The sequence below is a fragment of the Tetrao urogallus genome (assembly GCF_951394365.1).
Source record: "Tetrao urogallus genome assembly, chromosome: 31".
Classification (NCBI taxonomy): domain Eukaryota; kingdom Metazoa; phylum Chordata; class Aves; order Galliformes; family Phasianidae; genus Tetrao; species Tetrao urogallus.
The window spans coordinates 823,275-834,030 of record NC_136844.1 but is presented as its reverse complement, the minus strand read 5'-3'; the positions used below and the strand labels follow the sequence as shown (position 1 = coordinate 834,030).

The 10,756-nt window shown below is 49.3% G+C and overlaps 1 protein-coding gene across 1 annotated transcript; it reads right to left on the bottom strand.

The window, feature by feature from the left end:
- Positions 1–1,047: 1,047 nt before the first annotated feature.
- AQP2 (aquaporin 2) lies at positions 1,048–5,403 on the bottom strand (the record flags this gene model as incomplete). The annotated part of the gene is made up of 4 exons (XM_079547738.1): positions 1,048–1,263; positions 2,038–2,118; positions 2,920–3,084; positions 5,038–5,403. The coding sequence occupies 4 exons, from the start codon at positions 5,401–5,403 to the stop codon at positions 1,048–1,050; spliced, it is 828 nt and encodes a 275-aa protein (XP_079403864.1).
- Between the last annotated feature and the right edge of the window lie 5,353 nt (positions 5,404–10,756).

The window sequence follows — 10,756 nt, the reverse complement described above, 5'->3', positions numbered from 1 at the left end:
TGGTGATGTTCTGTGACGGTGCAATGCAAGGGAGACGTCGTCAACAGAAAGAGGCATGAGGATGTCATGCGGGAAATGCATAACTTTGAGGCTGAGTAATAGAAACGAGATTAAATTTAATGCTTAAAAGAGCTAAGGCATGTCCCAAAGACAAACCCAAATTCTTTGACTATTCTAGTGGCTGTAACCAGGTTCTGATGAAAGGATGGGATGGTCAAGAGCCATTGGTGTGGTGCATCTGTGAAAGCAAGAGTCAGAGAAGCTCATATCTGAAATGCTTTGTATTACTCATTCGAATCAGGGTGGGATAGGAATGGAGGAAGAAAAGCAAAATCTGGGCAGAAAGAAGAAGCACTGAAGCTGAGGGACAGTGGTGGTCTAGGAACAGCCAAGCTGTGGATTATCTGGGGCTGAAAATTAGGAGGTTTCCTATCATCACAGGAGGGAGAAGTTGCAAGAGCTCCCCAGTGGGGTCAGAGGGAACGCGAGGACACTCTTCCAGTCTGCAAAAGCAAAGAGCATCTGCATTCCACTGTGGGTCATAAATGTGCTTGAGTTCCTTGCAGCAGCAAAACTTGCAGGTTGTGAGATCTGTGTGGCAAGGAGCAATGCTCTCAGTGTGTGCAAACAGCTGGGCAGCGAGAAGAAGTGGGAGAAGGGTGAGCAGAGTTCAAAAGCAATGAGGCATCGGGTGGCAACCTCCACACCCAGCAAACACCTCTAATAACACCTCTCTGCAGCGCCTCGAGAAGGGCAATGAGCTCCACCGCGCACTGCCTCCTGCGAGGGGGACTTGAAGGTGGGACTCCAGCATGTGCTCGTCCCTGCTGCTGCACTGGTGGCTTTGCTTTAACGGTGCTTTCCTCTAAAGTTAGAAAACCTGCAGACATAGAGCTGGGTGGCAAAGTTGGGCCATCACAGCACATCTCCCCATGATGAGGCAACACGAGACCCCAGCAAAATAAAAACAGAGAGAGGAGAGAGGTGAAGCACTGTTTGGAACATCGGGGTTCCCTCAGCTCCTCTCCTATCCCTGGGTTGGCTCGGCTATACCTTCTCAGACCTCCCCCTCGGCAGGGTCTGTGGGGAGTGCAGCTCCACTGACTGCCGCCGCCGTGCCTCGCGCTCTGCCCAGTCCTCCTCTGGCTCCATGCCTTTGAAGATGGCGAGCCTCTCTGAGAAGGTTTTGGATTGTGGGAAGAGAATGTAATTGTAGATGATGGATGCAGCCGCTGCCCCAACCAGGGGGCCCACCCAGAAGACCTATGGAAAAAGGAAAGAGAAGAATGTGGTAAGCAGAAGCCTGCCCGTGCTTGGAGGATGAAGAGGAGAGGGTCTCTGGGTCTCTGAGAGCATTACAGGCATCCTATGGACCTGTTCATCCTGTTTTGCTGTTAAGACCAAATACAGAAGACAGATCTGCTCTGGCCCTCTCTTTGACTTGGCCATCTCTTGTCTGTTCCCTTGCTGTTATGCCTGAATGTACATGCCCACCTTCTTCTGTCTCTTCCTCCTCTGAGAGTGAATGCTGTAAGACCTCCACTTATGACAGCACTGTTGTGAGCACGACATGGTTTGGGTTGCTGTGAAGACATCATCCTACCCATTTACACAATCCTATGGAGAGGAAGAGGCTCCCAGCTTGGACACCACTAAGCATGGCCACAGCTTCAATGCTGAGCTGGCAATGCCTGGAAGTGTCCCTAAAAGAGCTGATGGAAAATACATGCCTGGATCCAACTGGAACCAGGAAAGGTATCCAGGATGGTGAGAAGAGGTTCATTCTCCATTGCTTTTATCTCTTTTGTTAAGTCATGGTCAACAAAACACACCCCTTTTTCTGTTGCAACTCACCTTGCTTAGATAAGCTAATTAAGCACCCGGCAGCCCCACCTCTTTCTGCAAATCTCTACATCTCTCCTCTAAACAGGAGCTGGTGCTGAGATGCTGGACCTGGTTGGCTTTTTGTTTTTCTAAGCATGCTGATAACCTGGGGGGCCCATCCCACTGACCCAACACCAAGAGCACGATTCTTACCCAATGGTCACTAAAGTCTCCAACGATTACAGCTGGGGCAAAGGATCTGGCTGGGTTCATGGAGCAACCAGTGTAACGGATCTGCAGAGAAACACCACACTTAGTGCTAGCATTGAACCCTTTTACCACATTTTAATATACCCCGGTGTGTTATTAGCATGATTCATCCTCCAAGCCAGTGTTTCATACCCCAGTGTACTCCATTACAGGAAAAGAAATGCTACCAGCTTCCAGCACTTGAGTCAACACACCTGAGTCCCATTTGTGCATCTCTGGTGCAAGCTGATGTGTCTGCATGGTGCAAGTTGGGTGACGTATACTGCAATGGGAACACGTTTCTGCCGTGCCCGTTCCTGGAGCACATTGCTACTCCTTGCCACAGAGGATTGAAGGAAAGTAATTCCACAGCAAGTCACACAGGCTTGCATATCATTAAGGATGGAAGATGTGATGCAAACACTGCTGTTCTAATCCTGAGAGGCTGGGAGTGTTGGAGGATAATGTGTTTTTTTCCCTGCAAAAGTTAGCTGTGAGGGATTTCCCTGGCTATCCATCCTACATAATTCACAGTTTGTCACGGTCTTGAGAGTCACAGTTGCTAACATGTTCGCTCCAAGATAGAAGACCCCATGGATCTGTGGGAGCTCTCAAAGGGACTTGAGGAGCAGCAGATACAGCAGGTTATGGATTTTTTTCGTGACCAATAACAGCTCAGCTCAGGCTATGGTTGTACTATGGCTTTGGTGGAATTTTCCTGCTGTACCCACTTCTAAACCATGAGTACTGACTGCATCAGTCACAAATCCCCCACGAGTTACAGACCTCTTGGCAGAAACACAGAGACACTCCACCAAGCACTGCTCTTTAACCCGTTCTACTCACTCCAAGCAGATGGCCAACAGCAACAGAAAAGCCAATGGACAGTGCAGGAGACCCCACATTGTCCTCCCGGCGTTCATCAGTGGAAGCAAAGATGCAGAGGACGAGCTGGAAGGTGAGGAAGAGCTCAACAGTGACCGCCTGCCCCGTTGTCGTCTCATTGTGCAGCTGGAAGGGGAGAAGACATCTCAGCAATGGGCAAATTCAGTGCCTGGACTGGAGATTTAGAGAGGAAACCCAGAAAGGCAGAGGAAATGGGTGAGATTTTTGGAGGAGGGGGAGAATTTTCCCAGGAAAAACAGGAAGTGCCTCAGTGGGCAACGTTTGATGGACATGGAAGGAAACGCTTTTGTGTCACTCATTTGGGCATTGTTTTTTCCACTCTCTCCCCCAGAGGATTTTTTTTCTCTCTTTGCCTCTTGTTTGAAATGCAAAATGTCTTTTGGAAAAAAAAAAAAAATACGAATTGCTTTTAAAAAAAAAGAGATATTTTGGCACAGAAAAAAAAAAATAATCCCATCTTGCTTCCCACTCTTTGACTACAAAAATACTCTGACTTGGTCCGAAGCTGTGCCTGTTGCACACCCTCTCCTCCAACTCTGGTTTCTGGCACTTTGCAAATCCTTGAAGGTTTTTAATCTGGATCTGGGTGGATCTGGCAGCAGCTTTCTCTTCCCTCAGCCCATCCTGCCACATCTCCGCCTGTTCTTGCCCCATGTCACTCCTGCTTTGGGTGTCCCCCCAAATGCTGATCCCAAGAACGCTTTGACACAGCACAGCAGCAATCATCCTCCTGCCCAAACACAGAGTGGGATCTCGCTCTTCTCTCTCTGATATTCCCCTAATTTTTGAAGGATGATCTGTGCAAGCAGCTGCATGATGAACAGCCCACAGGGGAAAAGAAAATCAAAATCTCTTCTTTCAGGTGCTTTGTGTTTTAAAACAGCATTTTGAAAGTCTCTTAGAACTCATACTGCTTTGTTGGGCTTATTAAACCTCAGCTACTATCGATATAAATAGTCTTGTTCAGACTAATCCTCAGTTCCTTTTCAACCCTTTCAATCTCTTTGGCAGTGAAGCTGGGTCTGGCAGTGCCAGCTGACTTCTGCAAGAGAAAGGATTTCCCCGTTTCCTCCTGAAACACACTGCCTTCCTCCTCCTCACCAGTTCTGGATGATGATGCTGCTGGCATGGACACCTCTGCAGAAGCACAGCTGTTGCTACCCATGGAGAAGGGAGTTACAGTGAACGCTGACTTTCTCTTTCATACAATTTCATACAATGTGCATGGTGTGAGAAGGGGATTTGGGATGTTACTGGGGAGTTTTTGTGGTTCCTGGTGTTCCCTCATTTTCTTTATTCTCCTCGCATCTGTAAAGGGAGATCCTTGTGCTGTGGGTTGCAGAATGCTGTGTCTTTGCCTGGTGGCATTGCGGGAGCACTTTTATGTTCTGTCCCAGGTGGAACTGCGACGGCCATCCCTCCACAGTGGGATGTGGCAAAATGAACAGTGCTATCTGATGAGAAGCTGGAGCTTAGACAAAAAAAATCCAGGCTCATCATCCCCAGTGCCATGGAATCTCATAGCACAGCTATGCTCTATAGGTGGTGGCACAATGTAATGGAGAGGGGAGAAAAGGCTTCCCCTGCCCACACCAAGAGTGGTAGAAGGGATGGGACTGGGGCAGGAGGAGCTGAGAGAATCATAGAATTCTGTCACAGAATCATAGAATGGCTGAGGTTGGAGGGGAAATTAAGAATCATCCACTTCCAACCTAACCCAACCCATGTCCTTCCCTAACCTGTATCTCCACAGAATCAAGATCTTCCTCAATAGAGCCTGAGATAAGGCTGAGATGAGGGTTTGTCTCCTACCTAGGTGTCTCTCCAGCCAGCTGGATCACCTCTGTTTTCAGTCCCTAAAAGCAGAGGAGCAGGTCTGGAGCCCTGTGTTCATCCCTGCTGCTGGTAGAATCCATGCTACATCTCACCCTGCCAATCCAGTGTTTAATAAAGGTCCTTGCTGATCCCAAAGCCCTTCTACACATCCCTCAGCCTTCCCCAAGCTTCACCCCAAACCTCTCAGCTCCTTCTCTCACCCGCCATGGGCTGCAGCCTCACCTTGTTGATGGCCAAGCCTTCCCGCGAGTCGGCTGGGGTGATCTCGTGCAGGATGGCAGCCCCTGCCATGGCCCCCAGGAGCTGGGCCACCACGTAGAAGACTGCACGCAGGAAGGAGATGTGGGAGCCGATGAGGCAAGCCACCGTCACCGCCGGGTTGATGTGGGCTCCGCTGATGTGCCCCAAGGCTTGGACCAACGTGCCGATGGCCAAGCCAAAAGCCAACGCAGTTTGAAGGATGCTCGGGGAGGAAGCTGAGGGCCAGTTCAGAGCAGAGCCCAGGCCGAAGAGGATGAAGACCAAGGTCGCCAGAAACTCTGCCAGGACGGCCCGGGTGAAGGCTACAGAGCGGAGCTCCCACATCATGGAGGCTGCAAGGACTGGCCCTGCCTGCAGGGACTTCAGACAATCGTTGTAGCACTGCTGGGTCCAGAGATGATGATGGGGGTACCAGCCCTATATATAAGGGTATGGGATGCAGGAGGATTGCCCACTGAAGGAGGTGGGGTTGTGGTCCTGGGAAACCCGATGCTTTCCTTCATTTGTGTTCCAGATGAGGGAACTTCAGAGCCTGCCCCCGCTATTAAAGCTGGGGAATGCAGTGCTCACCATCCTTGGGAGGACATAAATCAGCCTTGAGCAATGCCAGGAAATGCTGTTTCCTCTTCCCAGTGCTTTCTTACCAAGCCATTGGAAGTGCTCCTTGCTCTGTCTCCCTATCACTTGCAGCATGGGGAGAAGAGAAAGTGAATGAGGAGTCTGTAGGGCTAAGGTGGAGCTGAGCTGGAGCCCTGCATCGCCCACCCAGCCTCATGGACAACTTGCTTCAGTGCTGACCATCTCATATCCTGCATCACATACATATAGATTTTTCCCTTCTCCTCTCCTTAGTATCTATAGCTATATCCATTTAAGGACAATGACTGATGTTGGTGCTTTCGACTCAAGATTGTGCATTTCCAATTAAGCTTTTATTAGCTTAAAGTGATACACTCCATGGGTATTGCTGATGAGTATGGAGAATTTCAGGTTGTGGTGAGAAGGGGGCCATGATTGAACACCCAGGCAAAACCGAATGCACAGAGGCACCGACCTCCATGTGACTTACTAGAACTCAGAGAATCAGAATTATATGGCTCAGGCAGAGATTTCCTACACCAAAAAAATGGGAACCAGCCCCAAGAAATGATTGCCAGGAAAGAAATTCTAGTGTCCAAAAAATGGCACTCACAGCTGGAGTACCAACTCGACTGTTTGGCCACCTCGGTGCTCAGAATCACTTTTTTACTTCCTGGCGTTGATCCCCATTGACATTTTCCTCTCCAGAGTATGGTCCCTTCCCATCAAACCATCCACCAATTGCTCAACATTTTTTTCCTTCTATTCCATTGCTTAGGACTGGCCACGTCCATCACTAAAGCCTTTTGCTCCCTATGCCATAAGGACAGGTTGGTTTGCTGCAAAAATGGCCTTTTTTCCCTCTTTTTCTTCCTCTCATTAGCAGACTCTTAAGCCATCCTGGGAAGAGTGCTCCCCCAGGGCAGAACTGGAGATGAGAGGATTGTTTCATCTTCTATTTGGCTTCAACAGAGGCTTCCGCTGCAAGACAAAACATTTCCCCTCCAGAGGAACTGTGTGAGTGCCACTGAATGGATGTGAAAAGTTGGCATAAAATGTTCCATATCTCTCAAATTGCTTCTTCCTCCACAGAAGGTGGGTAACAATACTGGCCCTCTCTTTACATATAAAGACTCCGATGAGAACATTGCCCTTAACAAAGGAGAAATTGTGGGGAAAACAAGGCCAGGGTGAGGATGGAAGATGTGGATTCAGCCCCTTCCTCTGAAAACTCCTCTGCCTGACTTCCTCGGTGACTTTGGCAGTGCCAAGAAGTGACTGTGGCTCCAGGCTCTGGTTTTCCAGCAGTGAAGCAGATCTTATACAGCAGACTGTGAGGCTGCCTATGTTTGGGGTGCTGATAAGGCACAGAAATGTGGTCACATCCCAGCTGCAGCCTCCTGCTGCTCTCTGCCTGGGGTGGATTTGCAAACTTAGCATTGCTCAAAAATGCATTACGTCAGGGCCTGATTACAGGTGCAGGCTGCCAGTGGCGTAGGGAATGTCAGATAACTAATATGGCAATTACCTGGCGCTGATACCCTGTTTGATTAATAGTTATTCACGGCAAGCAAGGCGTGATGTGTCTCTGCTTAATGAAGACTAATTAAAAAAGCAAGAGAAGCAGGCAGGATTAGCTCTGAGCAACTTAAAACCCTGACACAGCCTCATGCTCCTCGCTTTCAGCTGGCGATGCGAAGGCTGATTGCAGCTGTTGAATACCCGGTGCTTTGGGATTTCTGTGTGCAATGGGTATGAAGAAGCTTGATGTTGCATCACGTGCTGTGCTGTATGGGCTGAAAGGAAGCTCTGTCACTGCAGTCTCTGCTGTGGGGCCGAGCAAACCATCACTGCATTCCAGCAAAGAGCAGCGACGCGTTCCAGCTTTCACCCAGAGAGCTCCAGCATTGCAGGGAACGTAATCCATCTGGATTGCAGAGAGGGAGCATGGAACGGAGCCAGGTTTGCTGCTGCCAGGCAGCGATCCAGGCAGAGCTGTGTTTCCTGCCTTGCTGCGCTGTGCCACCTCCATACTGCAAAACAGAATGGGAGATGGGGAAGACTGAAGAGCCTGGTGTGGGGCTGCTTGTAGCAAGGAGGGGTTTCTGGAGCTGCTGGTGCTGGTTGGAGAAACAAAGCCTTGTTGCTGCTGCAGCCTTAAGAGCAGCAAAGAGCTCTGCAGTGAAATGGAGATGGGAACGTCATTATTTTGCCTTTCAATCCACATCCCGTGGAGCATAGCGGTACTGTCAGCCCTCCCCTGGGGATGGGGATGCACTGTGCCTCCTCCTGATGGCAGAGCAAGGCCCAGGAACACCTTTTTGAAGAACGTTTTGCAAGCAAGGGAAGCGCGCTTGCACAACAGCGTACTTCTCAAGTGACTTAGATGGCTCAGATATCTCTGCTCCCCTGGCTTTCAGGAAAGTATAAACATCCTTCAGATATCTCCATTCCATCTGAAATACCTCTGAGCTACAGAGAATAAAAGATTTATTGCATAAAGAGCTGTGTGGGTTTTCTTGCTTGGATGCAGGAGATGAAGGTGCTGCCCAGACCTCTAATTTCCATTTTTTGGCTCTTTTCTGCAGATAGAGAGAGGCTGCAGACAACTCCTCTAACAGATGAACCCTCATCTGTGCAGCAAATATTCGACACTGGAGAATCCCAGTGCACTGTTTATTAGACAGCAAAGGATCCAAGTACTATGCATGGCGATGTATTAAGCACAGGAGAACCCACAGCAGCACTAAATCTCGAGAAAACTTTCTAGCAACCCAGTTCTGAGGGGTTCTGCTGTTTGTGATGTGTTGGGTTTTTTTTTTTCCAAGGATGGGGGTATAATGTCTGTATCCCTCAAGGACAGGGGGCCACCAGGAGTAATCATATTCTGCCATAGTCATGTTGCCTCAGAAGGGCACAGTAAAATGAAAGAAAATCAACACCTTTTCCAACATTTCAGGCCAAAGCCTAAACCCCTATTCATACAAAAGCTTCTGCTGGCTCTTACAGTGTTTATTGTTCTCGTTTTAATTGAAGTAGAGGGATTAATGCAGCTCTGATTTCCTTCACTGACTTCACTGAATTGCTCTTGAGAACAGACCAGGAACAGGGCTGGGGCTTTGCTTTATTTTTTGACCCCATTTTAAGAACTTGCAAGTTCAGTCCTGAATGTTTGCCCAGGGCTTTGTTCAAGGTACATAGCAAGACTGATGTTGGTGGAGCTGGGTTATGGATCATGGCAGGATCACCACATTCCTCTGCTGGCCTTTCTGCAAACAAAAATCGTTTTTCTTTTGCTAATGAGTCCCGTAATGGACAGAAATGGGGAGAGGGAGAAATCACGGTTTCTTTTCTGCAAAGGGACTGCATGGAGGGAATGTGGCCAATCCCAGCACATTGCAAGGTCAGAGAGAGGGCTGAGCCTGGGGATGAGCTCCCTTCAACCACCTCTTAAGGGGTGCAGGAAGGAGGACATTTTCCTCGTCTGAGCGATGAAGTTCAAGGCCAACGCATGGCATACTTTGCACAAACGTTTGTAGGAAAACAATGATTGCTTTTTCCCTTTAATTGATAAAACAAAGCCATAGACCGGGATACCCATGTAGCCATCAGATTTTGATCTGAGATAGACCCCTTGGTCTTATCAGACTGTGCGAGTAATTTGTACTCAGTGTTGCCTACTCAGGCATGAGAATTACATCAGTTAAAATCAGATTGCAACATCATCCCCAGGTGACAAGAGCGAGCAGGAGACCTCATTGTCACCCTTCACTGCAAACGCTGTGTCAAGTTTGCAAAACAAATCACATCTGTGATCCAGACTCCCAGAGGGTGTAAGTGGGGGACACAGATTTGACATCCGTCATGGAGCATCCAATATCGGACTCTTGCATGGCTTTCCTCATTTGGATATAAATCAAAAGTCCGTGAAGGAGAAGTGAACAAGCTTGATTCACAGAATCATGGAATCACAGGGGTGGGGAGGGATCTCTGGAGGTCATCGAATCCAACCTTAATGCTAAAGAAGGTTCCCTACAGCATCACAGGAAAGCATTTCCCCCTGGGGAACCATTGGCTTTCTTGGCCACCAAAACACGCTGCTGACTCGTGGTCATCCTGTTGGCCACCAGGACCCTCAGGTTCTTTTCTGTAGAGCTCCTTTCCAGCAGCTCAGCTCCCAGCCTGCACTGATGCACATGGTTCTTCCTACCCAGGTGTAGGACTCTGCAATCTCCCTTCAGCCAGGCTGAACATTCCCAGCCTGCCTCCGAATGGGAGATTCTCCAGGCCCCTAACCTTTGTGGCCCTCCACTAGACTCTCCCTAGAAGATCCTTGGTTGCTTTGAACTGGGAAGCCCAGAACTGGACACAGTGTTCCAGACATGGGACGTGGCCTCCCCAGGGCAGAGCAGAGGGGGAAGATCATCTCCCTTAATCTGCTGGCAAGAACATCCCAGGGAACCATTGGCCACCTTGGGCACCAGGGCACACTGCTGGCTCACAGTCAACCTTTGGCCAACTGTTGGTCAACTGTTGGTCAATCGCTGGTCAGCTGGGACAACATTGCCCTTCCTGGCTATGAGAGCACACTGCTGCCTTGTGCTCTAACTGTAGACCACCAAGACACCTCCACAGAGCTCCTTTCCAGCAGCTCAGCCCCTGACCCACGACTGATGTGTGTGTTCTTCCTCCCCAGGTGCTCCCCACGTTGAACCTCGTCAGGTTCCTCTCCACCCAACTCTCCACCTGTCCAGCTCACTGGATGGCAGCACGGCCTTCTGCTGCCTCAGCCACTCCTCCCAGCTTTGTGCCATCACTGAGCATGCTGAAGGTGAACTCTGTCCTTCATCCAGGTCACTGATGAAGACGTTGAACAAGACCGAAACCTGCACTCATCACTGGGGAGCAGCACTATGTACAGCCTCCTACCAGACGGCACGGTTTGTTGCAGCCCTCTGAGCTCTGCTGGTCACCAGATCTCAGCCCACCTCACTGTCCATTCGTCTACTGCACACTTCTTAAGCTTCATCAGAAGGCTGAAAGCCTTGAATTCAGATGTCTTTAGATGGTTCTCTGGGATTATTATTATTACTATTCTAAA